This window comes from Sorex araneus, chromosome 11 (genome assembly GCF_027595985.1).
Source record: "Sorex araneus isolate mSorAra2 chromosome 11, mSorAra2.pri, whole genome shotgun sequence".
NCBI classification, from domain to species: Eukaryota; Metazoa; Chordata; class Mammalia; order Eulipotyphla; family Soricidae; genus Sorex; species Sorex araneus.
This window is the reverse complement of record NC_073312.1, coordinates 14,338,011-14,356,471: the sequence shown is the minus strand read 5'-3', so window position 1 is coordinate 14,356,471 and position 18,461 is coordinate 14,338,011. Positions and strand designations below refer to the sequence as shown.

The 18,461-nt window shown below is 39.7% G+C and overlaps 1 protein-coding gene across 4 annotated transcripts in view; it reads left to right on the top strand.

Annotated features, from left to right (window-relative positions):
- Positions 1-18,461, top strand: part of VTI1A (vesicle transport through interaction with t-SNAREs 1A) — a 396,717-nt gene that overhangs the window by 227,783 nt on the left and 150,473 nt on the right. For 2 of the 4 annotated variants that reach the window (XM_055118855.1, XM_055118853.1), the window contains 2 exons: positions 9,015-9,085; positions 10,410-10,482. In XM_055118855.1, the coding sequence (XP_054974830.1) occupies positions 9,015-9,085; positions 10,410-10,475 (137 nt within the window). In that variant the 3' untranslated portion in view covers positions 10,476-10,482. The remainder of the gene's footprint in view (positions 1-9,014; positions 9,086-10,409; positions 10,483-18,461) is intronic. The other 2 variants (XM_055118852.1, XM_055118851.1) reach the window with 1 other exon arrangement.

Below are 18,461 nucleotides of genomic sequence, written 5' to 3'. Positions count from 1 at the left end.
TACTAGCCATGTAAATTCAGGAGTGTATCCAGTTGTGACTCCTGAACAAGAAGAGTTAAATGATAAACATGCGATGATGGAAATGTTGAAATCCACAAACATTAACTCTGCCCGCCATCGTTTCTGTGTGGCTTCCCTAATTACTGTCTGCCACTTGTCAATAGTTTGCAGTACTTTTTGCTTTTGTGTTTTTAGAGTGAGTAATTCATTCCACGGGGGATCTGGATGATGCTGAACATGTCCCCCTTGTCTGTTAAGTGAAAAACAGGTTTGGTGAATTCCACAAGTGAGCCATTGGAATGTGTTTTGACAGTTCAGCCCATTCAGATTTTCTGCTGCTTGTCTCCTGGATTTTACATTCTTTATTGAATTGTGAGAAAACGATGTCCTTCCTGCTGCTCCGGTCTTGTTTCATAGAATACAACAGATTCCTTCTCATTTTTGAATGAAGCTGTAATTAACATGGTTCCTTTTGTTCAACAACCTCAATTTACATAGTACCTGCTCCTTCCAGAGCATCATTATTGTAGCATAGCTCCAGTGACTTGTCTCAGGGCTCTGGGAATAGTGTTTGTTAATTATCTGCAGCAAACCAGGTAACGGAGGGGAGGTTCTGCTACTATGACTTTGATGAAAGGAGTGTTGATGATTTTTTTAATTGCTTAATGATAGATTTGATCATCTTAAAGCGAAATTGAATACATACTCACCTATTGAGGTAGTAGTAAGGGGAAAAAAAGAAACCCTGTGCCCTACATTTTTGGCTATATTTATAGTAAGAATGTCTCCATTTACCTCATATTTCTGACAATATAATTTTTTATAATAATGTCATAATCAGAGTGCTTATAAATATTTTATTGTATGTTGTAGATGTAAATTTCTTCAGAGGACAAGGAAGCTATAGTATGAAATAGTCCAGTATTGGAGATACAGGGAAACTAAATATAATATTACCAATGTAAAAGCATCTGAGTTGGTTATTATTTTTAAGATAACTTTGGGAGGAGGGTACAAGGAATGGAAGGTATCTCTGGGCCTAACTTGATCATTGTCAGTTAATTTCCTTAAACGCTTTATAAAGAAAGGGATGTTGAAGTTTATGTAAGTTCAGATGACTACTGTTTTAAATGTTTTTTTTTAAAATGTTTTTGAAGCAACATGGCACTAGAACATATTATAAGTTGAGGCCTTAAAATTTTATGGAGTTGTTGAGTTCTAATATTTTAGAAAGAACACTGGGTCATCTAATCCAAAACTATCATTTTACACTTAAAGAGACTGAGGTTCAAGAAAAATAATTTTTCTGCCTAAGTTAAATTGCAAATGAAGAATTCCTTCTTTTAAGCGGGCCTCACAGACAAGGGAAATTTGGAGTTCCTTCTGGAAGTAGTATTTCTGTATTCTTTAATACAGTAGCTATTCCCCACTAAGCACTTGAAATATAATTGGTGATGCTGAAGAACTGAATTTTACATTTTGTTTAATTTCAGTTGCTCATAGGACAGTGAATACTATATTTGTACTAACAGAAGGTTAAAGATTATAATGTCTCTTATTTATAATATCTCCTTCAGTAGATAGACTGCTTCACATAAAACTTAAATAGCAATAAACCATATTCTTTTTTATGTCCTCTTCTTTGTCCTTTGTGTTATAGTTTCAATAAATTTTACTTGTATATACATTGTTGTTCCTTATACTTTATTTTTCTTTATTTACCTTAGTTGTCATTTTTACTTTATTTGTCCATCCAGGTTCGCTCTATTTCATTTTTTCTCTTAAGAAATTTCTTTAGCATTTCTTGTATCTCACTTGTTGAGTAATTATTAGTTTTCAATTATATAAACTTGTATTTATATTAGTTTTACTTTTGAAAAATGTTTTTACCAGACGTTGGATAACTTTGTTGTTGTCATTATTCTTCTGGTTATTTTCCAACACCTTGGGATGTTGGTCCATTGTCCTCTTGCATTGCTTCTGGTGAAAATTCAGTCTTCTTTTTCTCATGCAGTAGGATGTTTTTCCCACAAACTGCTTTAAAAAGCCTATTATCTTCAGTTTTCATAATTTGAACTGTTACATGAATAAATGTGATTTTTAGTCTATTGTGACTGGAGCATGCTAAAATATTTATTTTTGGATTCACATTTTTTAAATAAAAATTGTAAATATCTGGCTATTACTTCTTCAAATGTTTTTTCCCTCCTGTTGTTTGTCTCTGAGAATCTCCTTCAACAGAATATCTAAATGCTTTTATAAAGACCACTTGTTGCTATCTTACAGATTATTAATGCTATGTTATTCTCCAGACACACCATATTATTTATTTTTTAAGCTTTTTTCCTCTTTCAATTTGGATAATTTCTATTAAGCTATCCCTTAGGTCAGTATTTCTTTCTTGCTTAAATAAAGGATACCCTGGTCTATCCAGTGAATTGATTTTAGGTATTGTATGTATTCTTATTTTCTAGAGTTTCTTTCTTTATCATTTCCATTTCTTTCTGTAAACATGTTTCTTTGCCCATTATACTTAACTTTACTATATATTTTCAACATAATAGTTTTAGTGCAGTCTTTTTCTGCTGATTAATGACTAATTCATCTGTTGGTCTCCTTACATAGACTGTTTATCTTTAAGCTTTTGGGGGCTGGAGCAATAGCACAGCGGGTAGGGCGTTTGCCTTGCACGAGGCCGACCCGGGTTTGATTCCCAGCATCCCATATGGTCCCCTGAGCACCGCCAGGGGTAATTCCTGAGTGCAGAGCCAGGAGTAACCCCTGTGCATCGCCAGGTGTGACCCAAAAGGCAAAAAAAAAAAAAAAGCTTTTACTTTACCTTCTGCTTCTTATATATATTAAGATTTGTATGGTATTCCAAACACTATTTTGGAAAAGGAATGGTAAAATCTGATATATATTGATATGTATCCCCCTAACAACATTCTATTTTGGCTTCTGTTTGACAAAAGAACTGATCAGATTCTTTCCCCAAATTAAAGTGAACTGATTTTGGTTGAATCTCTAATTAGGCTGAATTCACTGTAGACTAGGGTACCACCAACCTGGGTGTATACTGCTTTTTTAAAAAAGTGTAATTAGTATTTGACCTCTGAGTAGATTGTTTTCTCAGTTCCCATATCTGTGGTTCATGTTTGCAGACCACTTTAACAGTGTCTGAGAATAAAAGCACAGAAACATCCGGAAACATATGCTTTCTCTTTACAGACCAGCCTCTCTTCCATTGCCTTTTCCTAACTAGGAGGTTGATGGAGATTCATCAGAAAAAACAATCTGTTTTATATTTGGAGTCCATCTAGATTCCATTCTGTCCTATAAGCCTACATTTAAATAATTTAACTGATTTCTCATCATCTCCGCAAAGCTCCCAAGACAAGGCACTAGCTCTACATATAAAATGTTACAGCACTTTGCTTACATTTCAGGTACCCACCACTCTGGTACCCACCACAACTTCTTTTCATCCACTAGATTCCCCCAAGAAAGCACAGTCATCATTTCCTCAATGTTTTTTAGGTTTCTGTAAGAAAGCGGTCATTTGCATCCTTGCACAACAGACTAGAAGCAGAAGTTTATCATATGCATTGAAATATAATAAAAACTGGGGAAAAAAACTTTTCTGTTTCCTTGCTTTTCTGATTGTCAGAGTGACATCAAAGTCTTCATGCCTGAGTGACCTCGGTACTGAGGGCAGCCTTCCCAATCTTGATTGGGGTTAAATCATTGTTATGACTCCAGAGTTATTATCCAGGAGAACATCAGAACAACTTTCCCATTAACCAAGAGAGTGTGCTAAATGCAAAGAATGGACAACCTCTTCGATACTCTCTCCAAGAGAAGTTGTATGTTGCTTTTTAGAAAAGGCGAATTTTTACCTTGATTTGATTCCGTGGCCAGAGGTTCCCAAGCTATCTCCAAAGCTCAATACTTTGTGTTTTTCTTCTCTCTGTTTGGGGTTCAGCAGTACACATAGAGAAACACTTGCCTTGCAAGTAGCTCTTTTATACTATTTATATGCATTCCTGCAATCCATACATCCCATTTAATGGGTCCATTGTGAATGCCTTTTACCTGTAACCAAGATTGCTAAGAGTTTTGAGTGTTAGGAAATAACTTTTCCTTCTTTTAGATCTTGAAACTTAATGGGCAGTCCTCACTTTTTAAGTAATGAGTTGAAAACCCCATTCTCAGCCAAAAAAAAATGTAATTAATGTTAACTATTAGTATGCTAAAATTTATAATTAATTTTTGGTTAGTGCACTGCTTTTATAATAATAATAGCTAAAATTATTTCCTTAATGTTTTAAATATATCATATGTAACACTTTTGGTGAATTTTTTTTTTTTTTTTTTTTTTTGCTTTTTGGGTCACACCCAGCAATGCTCAGGGGTTACTCCTGGTTCTGCACTCAGGAATTATTCCTGGCAGTACTTGGGGGACCATATGGGATGCCAGGGATCGAACCCGGGTCGGCCGCGTGCAAGGCAAACGCCCTACCCGCTGTGCTATCGCTCCGGCCCCTGGTGAATTATTTTTGAGGTCTCTTTCCTTTCATATATGTTTCTGAAATGATGTGAATATCAGTCAATTGTGCTTTTTCATAGTAAATATTTTAATGGTCAACTGCACAAACAAGTCTAATAATTTTTTAAGTCTATTCATGTCGGTTTTAGGATGGTCTTAGTAGCATCATTATTTTTCTTCTTGGCATTGTTATTTTTATTTTTTCAGGGGTGTAGACTCCTCAAATAAGCTTTCATTTTTATGGCTAACCTTTCCAGGTAACCTTTGGGAACAATCTTGCTAGACTTGAAGTTCCCTGCTTCTTTATCATTTCTTTGTGAGCAGAAAACTGTTGCATGGCTGTTGTATATTCCTCTGTGCCCCCCGTTTATTGAAAAGGGTAGGAAATGTTAGCCAAAGCCTCTCATACAGTTTCTGAGTCAATAAAAAGGAATATCAATCAAGGATCTGATTTATTCTGGGTAACTGTGAAAACAAAAGCCCATTTTTGTAACTTTGAATGTTGAAATCCCAAGATGAGTTCAAGGGCTCTTATGCAAAGGACAGAAGAAGCACAGGAACTGGTCATCATGTTCACACATCCATGTAGAATTCCAGCATTTAGCATCAATTATGATTTTCTTTCAGTTTCTCATTGTTTCTTATTCTCAAGAACTTTGTGGTAAATAAGTGCGGTATTTACATAACTTAAGATTGTTCAAATTAATCCAGATGAGACTTTAGACCTGTCCTAAAGTCACTCTGAACATTTGAAAAATGAAAACCATACATTCGGAATGTCTCGACTGTCATTGACTTAGGCCTATGAGCCTGTGTACTTTCTTTACTAACGCTTTTTTGGTAGTGTTTACATCTTAAGTTACGCTATTCATGAAAAGTAGATCTAAATCTAACAGTGTTGCTAAACTTTTAGAAAAATAATCCTTTTATATTCAAAAATATTCTGACCATGGATAGTCTGAATTAGAAAGAAGTCTGTTTGATATATTATCTGTTTTGGTGTGACTTGATTGGAACAGAGGAACGCTTAGTCAAAAAACTATACTTGCTTTTTATCGTCTGTATTCTGTAAGAAGCTCCTGACCTCTTCCTTCATTGATTATTTGGAAGGAGACTATAGATCCATTCAGAGTAAAGTTTTTCTTTTAGTGAACTTGATAGAATTGTGGATCTATTGCCCGCAAGCCGATGTTGACTGAAACAGTGTCATGTTTGAAATGCTTTGAGGGCAGGAACAGATAACAAACTTTTCCTATGCTCCATTTTTTTTCACTTTTTCTCTCACTGTTCTTTTCTTTCAACAAATACTTAACTGAGAGCATTATGCTGGTAACACAATGGTAATAACCTATTTTCTATTCATTGGAGATTTCATATTATGGTGCCTTCAGTCTTGATAGGAAAATTATATAAATAGCATTCTGCTAAAACAATTTTATTATTGATGGTTGTATTCATGTATCATAGACACTTTTAAGTTAAATTTCAATTTTTATTTGCATATATTATGTCTTATGTAATAGAATACGGTACAATGATAATAATCAATAGTGTGGCAAAATTGAATACTTTTTTAAATTTTATTTTTATAAAGTTGTTCACAATAATTTATTACATTTAATAGTCCAACACCAATTCACCACTATTACACCTTCCCATCACCATGAAAACTGTTTTTATATGGAAAAAAAGAAAATAATTTAAATCTAAATATGTTTTCTCCTCCTTTCTTAGTATCATCTTCTATGTCAGAATCCACCTGAAATGTCTTTTCCAATTTTACCTTAAAGATGAATTTATGAAGTTAATAGTTAGGAAGAAAAAACTGCTGTGAATCTTAGAGGAGATACTATACTCAGAGTATAGATACTATACTAAGGTTCTCTACTAGAAAAAAAATGTGTTTAAAGTTTTTTTAAGTAGTGAAAAATATATTTATGGGGCTGGAGAGATAGTCCAGCGGTCAGGGTGCCTGCCTTGCATGCGGCTGATCTGGGTTCAATCCCAGCATCCCATATGGTCCCAGGAGTAACTCTTGAGTCCAGAGCCAAGAGTAGACCCTGAGCACATCTAAGTGTGGCCCCTCAAAACCAAAAGCAATTTTTATATTAATGTACTTAAGCATATTTTAATTGGATTTTTTATTATGAAAGGAATTTTTTAAATTTTTACTATTATTTTGTGGTTTTTTTTCTAGGGGGCTTGTTTTCGGGCAACATCCTATGAGGTGTCAGGGATCGAACCCAAGTCTGACCCCAGGAATCTTTTTTCTTATTCTCTTTCCTATGCTCCTTAACTCTAAATTCTAAGGGAACATTTACCCGGTAACAGCTAAGCTGTCACTATTAGCAGGGACCTTCCCAGAGTGCAAAGGGTTGACCTTTTCATTCACCATGTCCCAGCACTGAATGTGGCAGAGGCAGGATTCAGTGATTATTTGTTGCTAATTGCACATGTGTATGGTGCTCTCTAAGTTTTCTTTGGTTCTTTTATTTAACTGGAGTGTTTTTATGGGAAAGGTAGGGCAGGTATTTTGTCAGGTAACTAGAATGGCATTTCAGGTGGATTCTGACAGACCTAGCATTGAAAGGGGTCAAAGTCAGAAGTTCAGTTCACTAAGTTTTATATCAGCCATCCACCTGTGGTAAAGACTTACTGTTTACTCCAGTCCAGTGCTAAATATTTTAATTAAATTCTCTTACTTAACTCTTCTAGTGAGAGGCTCCATGATACAGAACTATTCTTATTCCCATGTTAGAAATGAAGAAACTGAAGTACAGCAAAGCTAACTTAGTAGTTGACATTAGTTGTGCAGAACCACATTAAGAGATGAGGCTTCCTCCATTTGACTGCACGACCTCGGCTCTCAATAGGACAGGAGCATTGATCTACAGCTTCTAGGCTGTTCCTCGGAAAAATTATCAGCATGCAGTTATGAGCCCACAACTAGCAAGATGATTGCCTAATTATTTAATGAGATGATTCGCTGTCATTAGATGCTTATTGAATGTTTCAGTATTTGTATTACTATCCTTACAAGGTTATTGGTAAAAAGACAATATAAGAGGAACAATTAAAAGAAACTAAAGGATAAGGTATCTGACAGATTGCCACGATGACCAGAAAAGCAGATGGGCATTTTTCTGTGAAAGAATAAGTCACCTCCCAGGAGATAGAGAATGAATCTTTTTTTAAAAAAAAATTAATCACTGCAGCTGCATATTTGTCAAGTCAGGACATATCTACATCTTTGCAAAGTGGGGTATAGTCAGAACAGAGCCCGACCAGGGCTAACCAAACAGGATGATCACGGCAGCAGAAAACCTCGTTGGAATTTCATGGTGTAGCTTTTTAATGAGTGTTCTGACCTGTCTCACCAGGGCTAAGGTTGAGAAGTCCTTTCTCTGGCTTGGACATTCCTCCACTCCTGTCCCCTCATCTACACTGAGCACACACTAAGCCCCTACTCTACGAGGGGAGACATCTAGAGATAAATCTACTACCACTAAGCTACTGTCATGGAGATTGATGATCATTTTTGTGGTGTGAATACACTAGAATGAAAATGGAATTATTCTTCAGTAGTCACAACAGTGCCAGTTCAAGCAGTGTAGAATCATTGGCATTGCTTACATATGTGAGAGCGCCAGCCTACATGCCGTGGTGAGAAATGACTAGAGAGTTCATTGGATTCAGCTTTCCACTTTGATAGATAATAAGCTGGGGGGGGCGGATCTTATGCAATTTATAGCTCTTATAAGTCGTCATTGCCAGGACCAGAGAGTTAGCACAGGGGTAAGGCACTTGTCTTACACATTGACCAACCGTGATTCAATCCCCAGCATCACATATGGTCCCCTGAGCACTGCCAGGAGTAATCCCTGAGCACAGAACTGGGAATAATCTCTGAATAGTGCTCACTTATGGATATGGCCAAAGCCCCACTCCCCCCCCCCCAAAAAAAAAGATCAGGGGAAAATCATCCTTGCCATATCAGTCATGCTATAAAAATTGAATTATAAATCACATAATTATCCCAAGATTAATAAGAAAATGTATCAAATACTTTAAAAATATTTAAGGACTGGAGCGATAGCACAGCGGGTAGGGCATTTGCCTTGCACGCGGCGGACCCGGGTTCAATTCCTCCGACCCTCTTGGAGAGCTCGGTATGCTACTGAGAGTATCCCACCTGCACAGCAGAGCCTGGCAAGCTACCCGTGGCGTATTCAATATGCCAAAAACAGTAACAGCAAGTCTCACAATGGAGATGTTACTGGTGCCCGCTCGAGCAAATCGATGAACAACGGGATGACAGTGATACATTAATTCAAATATGTGTCTGATCTGTATAGCATGCTTATTTAACATTAGTTCCACTCTACTGTCATGTTGATAGCTCTGAAAGGTTATGATTCTCGCTTGCATCCAAGATTGTCTTTCCTTACTCAGATTTTCCTTTCCACAGAGCAAATTGGCCAGGAGATGTTGGAAAATCTCAGTCATGACAGAGAAAAGATACAGCGGGCACGTGAAAGAGTAAGTAGCAGTGATTTTGTTTTATTTTGTTCTTAAGAAATTTAGGAAGTAAGACATAAAATAAAAGACCTTTGGCACATGTATGGACAGTAGCAGTTACACAAATGGATGGATGGATGGATGGATGGATGGATGGATGGATGGATGGATGGATGGATGGATGGATGGATGTGTGGGTGGATGGGTGGATGGATGGATGGGTGGGTGGATGGGTGGATGGATGGGTGGGTGGATGGATGGATGGATGGATGGATGGATGGATGGATGGATGGATGGATGGATATAAAGCTAAAGCTAGGGAAAGGGGCAAGATGTGAGAGGAGCAAAGAGTAAGCTGACTGTTCCCCCATCTCAAAATGGCCCCCAAAAGTTATTTATTGGGCTCTCCAGCCCAGGCCATTACGGGAGATGTTGGAGTTTGCCAAGTTTTCCATGAAAGCTATAAGATGTTACGGTTAAGATGTTAGGGTGAAGGAGATGACTCCGAAGCCTCCTGAGCAGACCTCAGGTGGAGGGCCCTGCGTTCAGTCTTGTGGCATGTGCTGCCACCCCAGCACTGCTAGCTATAGGCCTGGTGGCCCTGGGGATGGTGGTGGCCCCCAGCACTGCATCGCTGGGCCTGCACACTCAAAACCATCAAGCCTTACGCAGCCAGCCCCAATGGTGCCCTGAGCACTGCTTGGGACCTCTCCCCAAATTAGTTTTCTTTCTTTCTTCTTGCATTTTGGAGGGGAGAGGGTTTAGATCCCTTCCAGGGGTGTGCGGGGACAGTCCTGGCTCAGTGCTCAGCACAAAAGTGCTCCAGGGAACCTTCCACAGTGCTGGGGCTCCAGCTGGGCTCAGCTGCGTGCAATGCAAGCATCTTATCCTCTGCACTCTCACTCCAGCCCCATTACCGTCCTTTCTTAAATTCGTGTCGCATCAATTTGTACTTCTAGAACTTTGCCCATTCGCAAACAGGGGATTAATGACCAAATATACACATGTGTCAACCTGTGAGACCTTTTTTTAAATTATTTTTTAATATATCCAGTTCAAGTATCCAGTTCTGCTGGGATTATATATTCCATTAATTTTCTGTATCTAAGGATTTTCAGAGTTTGTGTAGCTGTGAAAATTTTAGTGGAGCATATTTAAAGGGGTTTTTTTCCCACTCCCCGACTCTTAAATGTAGTGTTTTAGGTTGTGTGTTTGTTTGTTTATGAATTGGATAGTCTATCATGAGAAAAGTAGTGTTTGTTGGTACTTCTGGGAAGAAAAGAAAAAATACAGATTGCCTAAAGTTTCGCTGTGCCTGTGGCTAAAGCTGCTTTTCTCCCCCTAGCTGCGGGAAACAGATGCTAACCTGGGCAAGAGCTCCCGAGTGCTGACGGGGATGTTGCGAAGGTAAGAACCAGGTAGGGACCTGCCTTCCTCTCTTTCTCCCTTTTTATGAAACTGTGTTTTATAATGGATGTGAGCCCGGCCTGTGAGCCTCTATCCTCTGTTCCTGGTGTAGCGTCCCCGGTCGAAATAATTGAACACTGATATTAACTCTTGTTTGGACAGAGACACAGACCAAGGAGCTTGGATTAGAGAGAAGGTGTGAGCTAGGGGGGTTACCTCGAGCTATGGAAAGAAATAGGGTTAGACATGCCGCCTTTGCTCATAGCCTGAGGAAGCCCCATGGCAGGAACAGGACATGATTGTCGGTTTTGATAGTCTTTGGCTGCAAGGACAGGCCTGTTGGGGATGTTTCCCTCTCCCTGGCTTTGTGTTTGTTTGTTGTACAAGAGAGGCTGTTTGGAGCAACACTTCCGTTTGTGAATACCTAAAGGTGGTTTTTGAAATTGAAAGAGGATCTGATTACTGGAGATTCTCATATGCAAGGATGCCACCTGCGCGCGTGCCACCTAGCAGATGTCAGTGTTTTCTGTGTATAACTTACCTCTGTTGCTGGAAGAGATTTGGCAGAACACGGGCAGAATACATGAATGAGTGTGGGTAATCGTCTATATTCTGTAAGCGTGGGGAAGGGAGTGAGAAATGTTCCCATTGTTCTCAAAAGTGGAGCCATTTGTTTACTTTGGTGTATCCGACGTGGACTTATTTTACACTCACAAATCCACCAAATCAAAGTATTCACTTTGGAGCTGTGGGTTCAAGCGCGAATGAGGAATGCCGGAGATGGCTCTCGAATAGCTTCATTGGGTTTGTGTTTGTTTGTTGTTTGTTTGGGGGCCACAACTGGTAGTGCTCAGGGCTTCCTCTTGTCTCTGTGCTCAGGGATGACTCCTGGTGTGGCTCTGGGGGCTATATTGGGTGCCAGGGGTGGAATCTGCGTCCACTAGGTGCAAGGTAGAAGCCCTACCTGCTGTACTTTCTCTCAGGCCCTAATTGGGATTTTTCAGAAGATCTACTGTTGATACTGTTAAGACAAGTATTTTCAAATAAGCAAAGCCTTCTTTGATCATGTATCCATACATAGTCACTGTCACTGTCATCCCGTTGTTCATCGATTTGCTCGAGCGGGCACCAGCAACGTCTCCATTGTGAGACTTGTTGTTACTCTTTTTGGCATATCGAATACGCCACGGGTAGCTTGCCAGGCTCAGCCATGCGGGCTGGATACTCTCATTAGCTTGCTGGGCTCTCTGAGAGGGACAGAGGAATCGAACCCGGGTCTGCCGTGTGCAAGGCAAATGCTCTACCCGCTGTGCTATCACTCCAGCCCTTTGCTAAAAATGGGCTTGCCATGTTGAGATTCCCTAAGCACTGACGAAGTAGCTGGCTGCCTGCTGCATCTTGTTTCTCTCTTAGATGGATCTGTCACAGGCCCACTGTCTTGGGCCCTTCCAGCCAACATGAACCTAAGTCCACAGTGTCCCCCCCACACACACTGTGGCTCCCAGTTCATGACCATAAGCTTCCAAATTCCAACCACAAGCCTCCAAATTCCTTGACTGAGAGTAACATGTCAATTCCCTAGAAAAACTCAAAATCCACAGAAAAGTGGCGGTTGCAAGTAATGCTTCAGTGCCTATAGACAATAAAAAAATAAAAAGGCGGGGGCCCTGCATGGCTTCCCTGGGAGGCTCCAGCGATGTGAGCTGTGACAAATATTCTGCATGTGTCTCCATTTTGTCAAATCTCATTAAAGGGGCCTCCCGCTTTATGTCAATTGAGCTGTCCAGAAATCATTCATCATTTTTAGTGTAAAAAAAATCATGTGGTTATTTAAATAATATCATATTAATGTTAAAGTTCAGCTGTCATTGAATGGTAGGGCTTAATCAGATGTAGCATTTAGGAAAAATAGTTTATTCCGCCTCTACGTGGCTTTCAGGTTGGCAGATTCAAATCAGGATTTATGGGTTCCTAAACCAATGTATTTCTGTCCATGTTTCTGCTTGATGTACCTCACCCTTTTGTGCAGGACACTGCCGACAGTTATTCAACAAATAAAGCAGCTCCTCATATTGCTTTTGAATAAATTTGCAAGTCATTTGCAGAGGGTAAAACACAAACAACTTCTGCAACCTTTGACTGGGCTTTCTGTAGGAAAATCAGAACGAAACGTGGCTGTTTCATAAGCTCAGAGAAGAAAATTACTCAGAAACCGACTTGGGGTTCTCTTTGTAGGCAAACTCAAGCAGTTACTGACTCTTCTCCTTTTCGGATCTGTTCAGAGTATGAACAGAAATAAAAATGCCCAATGGACATTACGTTGTTGTGTGTGAGCTGAGGAAACGCTTAAGCCCACCTATCCATGATATGATGCATGTTTGGTTCAATGTTTTGACTGAGCACTGTGGGAAACTTCCTATCAGTCAGGGTATCTGGGTACTTCTAACCAATGCTGTAACTTGAATCTTTGGAAAACAAATATAGATGACGGCTTTGTTTGAGTTTCCAACTATCATCCACAAGATATGCAATTTATTTTGGAATTATTTTTTTAAAAAGCAAAACTTTGACCAACTTCTTTACTCCCTTATTTGTATTATTCCCTGGAAAAATAATCCCCAAGTGTAAAAAACATAAGCACGTATGGGTGCGATGTGATGTGTTCGCGGGCTCTCAGGGTGGCTCTCTCTCTCTTTCTCTCTCTCTCCCTCTCTTTCTCTCTCTCTCTTTTGCTGCTCACATTCAGTGCTCTTGACCTGCTGTGTATGGACCAGATCGGGATGGCTCCTCCTTATTCTCTGCTTCTGTGTGTGCCGCTGTGCTCTCTTCTTTCTCTCTATCTGTGACTCTGTCTCTGTAGTCTCTCCTCTGGTCTCTTCCGATCTCTCTCCAGAGCCATTCCGCTTCTCTCTCTGGAGCCCTTCTCACTCTCACTTCTGACTCTGACCTGGATTCTCTCTCGCTCTCACTTCTGACTCTGTCTGCTTCAGGCTCTTTCTTTCCCCTGCTTCTGAATCCGATGACTCCCTGATTCTCTTTCGCTTTGTGCTCTGCTTCTGTGTCTTCTCCCTTACTTCTCTTACAGTCTTGGTTTATATAGCAATCACATAGGGTGGTGACACAAAGGGGTTGAACATTAACAAATCAACAAAGAGAGGTAAAACCACTCCTCTAGGAGATTAACAAAATCTCATCTAAGGAGATTACTCCAGATTACTAGGAGATCCGCTTAACATCCAGGGTGTGTCGGCTTTCTTCTTTCCTCAGTTAGTGATCCACTTAATTAGTTGTAGTAAATCTACTTCTAGTATTTCTAGTATTGTCATTCTGTATGAGCATGGTAAGAGATATATCAAACTTAAAGTTTGGTTCTTCCTGAGGACATCTCACTATATATTCTAGACCACAGTCCTCAGGTCAAGTTAATCTTCCTAACCCCAGCAAGGTCCTAGGCTCGTCGTTACTTTTGGATCATGACAGCATTCGTCTATGACCATGCTTTCAGCTTATAGCTGAGTATTGTGGCGCTTTGACCTGGTCCATTTTGATGCCAGGGTAGCTCACAGCTTGCCCTGAGTCCATTCTGTCCCTCGTCGGGACCCTGCTTTTGGGGTGCTAGGAACTAAGGGCAACTGAGTTGAGAAAGCAGATACCCAGGAGTAAATATTATTGGAGTCAGTCAACTCCCAAGTTACAAAGCATAATATTAACTGTCTTCCTGTGTCCATACAGAAAGGACATTGCTTTAAGGTAAACTAAGTTCCCTGCGACAAGGCTAAAAGGACAAACCCAAGGTTATCCTACACCCAAGAAGATAGAATCTGGGTTTCTGGATCTGTCTTTTTTTTTTTTTAATTCTCTAGTTTTGCTTCCTTTCTTACCTCCCTCTCCCTTTCACCCGGTGTTCACTTCCAACACTGATAAGGTTTTATTTGAAAGAGAAAACTCGAATTCTCCAACCTCTAGTCTTAATCAAGGTTCATAGCTCTAGTGTGTGCCAACAGGTACTTCTTACGTAAGAAAATGGACAGTCTTGAATCGTGTGCTCATCTGTCACCTTTTCAAATGGATCAGAGCGATGTGTGTCCACTTGGTGCAATGTGTAAATGAGCGCGATGCATAAGTTTATTTATTTTCATATGGTAAATTCCATATATCAGAGAACAGTTACGTATGGAACAAGCGAGCCGGCCAAGGAATTACCCTATTAAAATGAAAACGCACTTATTTTTTTTTAACCAGATCATTTTAAAATTTGTAAAATGGGCAAAAATAACCTTCTATGGCCCCTCATCTGGACTATAGCATAGAGTGATTTAGTCTGTGGCAAAGGCAGGTAAAACCAAAGTTCAATCAGTGCCAGGGGCATTGTGCAGAGGACAATAATTGATAATTTATCGGACAGACCCAAAGCAAGAAGGGAAATAAAATTTAGTGGTAGACACTACCACTCATGTTTTTTTTTTAATCATTAATAAACTTCAGTGAGTGGGAAAATTCCGTTTCCTTCCTTCTTTCCTTCTTCTTTTATTTCTTTTCTCTTTTTACTTTCTCAATAAATACCCAGTGCTTGGATACAAGACCATGGATATTCTCAAATGAAATCAATGTGAGACTCGATTTCAAGAGCTTAAGTTTAGATATGAAAGGCAGAAGAAGACAGACAGGGTGGTCTAGTGAGACCTGTGGTGTATGAGTAAACTGGACAAGGAAATGCAAGGGAGGCAAAGAGGGGATATCTAGACTGTCCTGGTGCCTAGATTATAGCCTGAGAAGGACATAGGAAAGAAGAGGCCGGAGCCTGGGACACATTGACAGTGTAGAGCAGGATTTCTACATACCTGAACCACAGAAACAACAGGACGGAAAACATGAGATCTAAACTATAACAACCACATTTCAAACTGTCACCGTCAGGGAGGGGGCTGGAGAGTAGAAGAGAACTGGGGACACTGTTGGCGAGAAGTTGATGGGCACTGGGGATGGGATTGGTTTGGAACATCGTAGCACTCCAGCATTGTCATAGCACTGCCGTCCCGTTGTTCATCAGTTTGCTTCAGTGGGCACCGTAACGTCTCCATTGTGAGACTTATTGTTACTGTTTTGGGCATATCGAATACGCCATGGGTAGCTTGCCAAGCTCTGCCTTGCAGGTGGGATACTCTCGGTAGCGTGAACATCGTATACCTAAAAACAACTATAAGTAGCTTTGTGAATCACAGCACCTTCGTTCCTTTGAAAAGTATTTTTTTAATCTTTCCGCTAGGGTAAGTAATTTTTTGGTTTGGTAGCTACACCTGGTGATGGTCAGGGGTTACTCCTGGCTCTGCACATAATAGTCACTCCTAGTTGTGCTCAGGGGACCATATGGGATGCCAGGTATCAAACCCAGGTCAGTCACATGTAAGGCAAGCACCCTACCCGCTGTACTATCTCTCTGGCCCCTAAATAATTGTTTTCTTAAGCATGGAGCTGCTGCGGCATTTTCATACCTAGTCTATAAGATAAAGCAGATGGTATTAAATGCATTTGTTCTGTTCATACATTACTATTTAATATGTATATTTTGGTTAGCGCTTCTATGTCAGTCTCAGAGATGATTGCCACCCATCATTGCTCTCACACTTTACATTTTAAACATAGTCGTGTCGCTTTGGTAGAGTGACAGGTAAAACATTGTTCTGTCAAATAATTCCTAAGGGGAACTATACCAGAAATACCAGTGCAAGATCTATAAGCTGATGCAGTATTATTTTTGAATATGAAGTTTATTCTTGAAGAAATATGTCACGACTAGATTTTTTTTAATCTCTTAAAATTCAGACATTCCCCACCCTCATTTTCCCCAGCAAACATTTAGCTGTATTCAGTTGTTCCTATTCCAGTGTTTGACAATCCTCCAGTAGAGTTTTCAAGACTCGTGAGAAAACTGTCCTTGAATCTTGACTCTCAATTTTTATGTCTCGAAAAGTATAAAGTCTCTTGCCTTCCTATTTACATTTTTGCTTTTCTCTGTTTTGTTTTTCTCTTCTACTAATCTCATTCTTCTTTCTTGGTTCTATTTTAACTAGTGTTAAAGATGGGCCCTGACCTGAAATTAGCACAGCAGAATCTTCACCTCTTTGGTATTTATCAGCTTTTAATCAAGTGTTGATTCTTTGACAATGAAATTGTTTGCTGCAGATTCTTTAGACTTATTTGGGATCTCATGTTGAAAAATGCTACAAAGCGAAATTTTCAAACAGTCTTGGTCCTTTGTGAGTAAATTTATTTCTGTATTTATTTCGTTGCTTTTGTCTTGTCATTCTGTCCAATGACTTCTTCAAGGCTGACATGGGTTTTTACCAAACTAAAGAATGGCTTTTGATTTCTTTCTCTGTGTTTCTCTTTGATAATATTCTTACAACTTTCACCATAGAGTTTCGGTCTTGTGTCACACATTGGAATGCATGATGTAGAATTAAAGTCAGTGGTAACTTTAAGTAGCATTGCTTAGGCCCTAGATGTGGGCAGCCATAACCTTATTGTACTCGTGGAATCTATTTCACCCTGAGAGCCTTGTGCCAGAAGCATCCTTACCCACATTTCATAGTTGAGAATAGCTCTATTTAGTGATAGTGAAGTTAAATTCCCAGTCATTTCACAGAAAGGTATAGCATTGGTTTGTGAACTGGGCTGGCTCTTCTGGATCACAACAAGAAAAATTCTCAGAGCCAGTTTTCACTAAAAAGAGGTGAGATGAGAAGAGTTGAGACCAATCACTGGGTTTCATTCTGCAAATAGATTCTGTTATAGACTTCTTATCATAATTCCGTTTCTCCTGAAAATTAACTGGTCATGAAGAGTTTCCTTGGAATAGCTGATTTCTCTAGAAAAACCCCAGACTTGAATCATTCAACAGTGGCTATTGTGTATTGGTTTTCCCCTGCTTCCCCATCCCTCACAGTTTTCTGGTTTGGGAAAGCCAGAATTTGAAGAGCCATTACTCGGCAATCTGCTCTCTCTGTTAGCAATTGAACACACTGCTACTGGGACATTCTGCAATTCTTTCTAGGTCGCAAGCAAGAGCCTAGATAACTTGCTGTAGTCTTTCACTTCATCCTCATGACAAGTCTATTAGACAGATTATTGCTCTCCCTTCAGAAATACGCAAGTGTTGTTAAATGGCACTCGGCTACTCCTAAGCAGTCCTCCAGTCCCCGTTTTTCCTCCTGTGCTGAACTGTTACCCTTCTTCTAGGGAGAATGAATAGCTGTACAGATAGTGAGACAACCATTCAGGATAGGTACACAGTTGTTACTGAAAGCAGTCAGCAAATCATACAAGATCTCACTATTCAGGAGGGACTGGGTCTGGGCTGTGTAGAAGCAGCTGCGTACCAATGAAGGCCCCGGTGTTGGTGTATTTAGGGAGGTGAAAATTATGTTTTAGAGCCAAGCATAGAATATGTGGCATTAACATGGACAATCATGTCAGAAACAGGATTGTAGTCTCTAATTCGAGTGTTGTAGCCTCCATCACTCACATCAGGCAAGAGTGTCACTCTCCAGACCTCAGTTTCCCCATTTGTAAAGTAGGGTGAACAGCAGTTTCATTGTTTTTGTTTTTGCTTTTGGGCCACACCCAACTGTGCTCAGGATTACTCAGGACTCTGCACTCAGCAGTCACTCCTGGTGGGGTTCTGGGAACCTTATGTGGTGCTGATCAGCCACATGCCAGGCAAGTACCCTGCCCACTATACTATCTCTCTAGCCCCACTCCACTCCTATAAATTCTTGTCATTATTAAATGAGATGTTACATGTAAACTACACACAGTTGTGTTCCCTGGTACATAATAAGGTTTTAACAAATATTGAAGTGAGGTCATCATGTTCATCATTGTTTTTATTTTTAATAAGCCAAGAGCCAGGACTAAAATCAAAATGCTAGTTATTTTAGGTGGATAGATTTTTTGTTGAGCTATAACTAACATATATCATTGTGTTAGT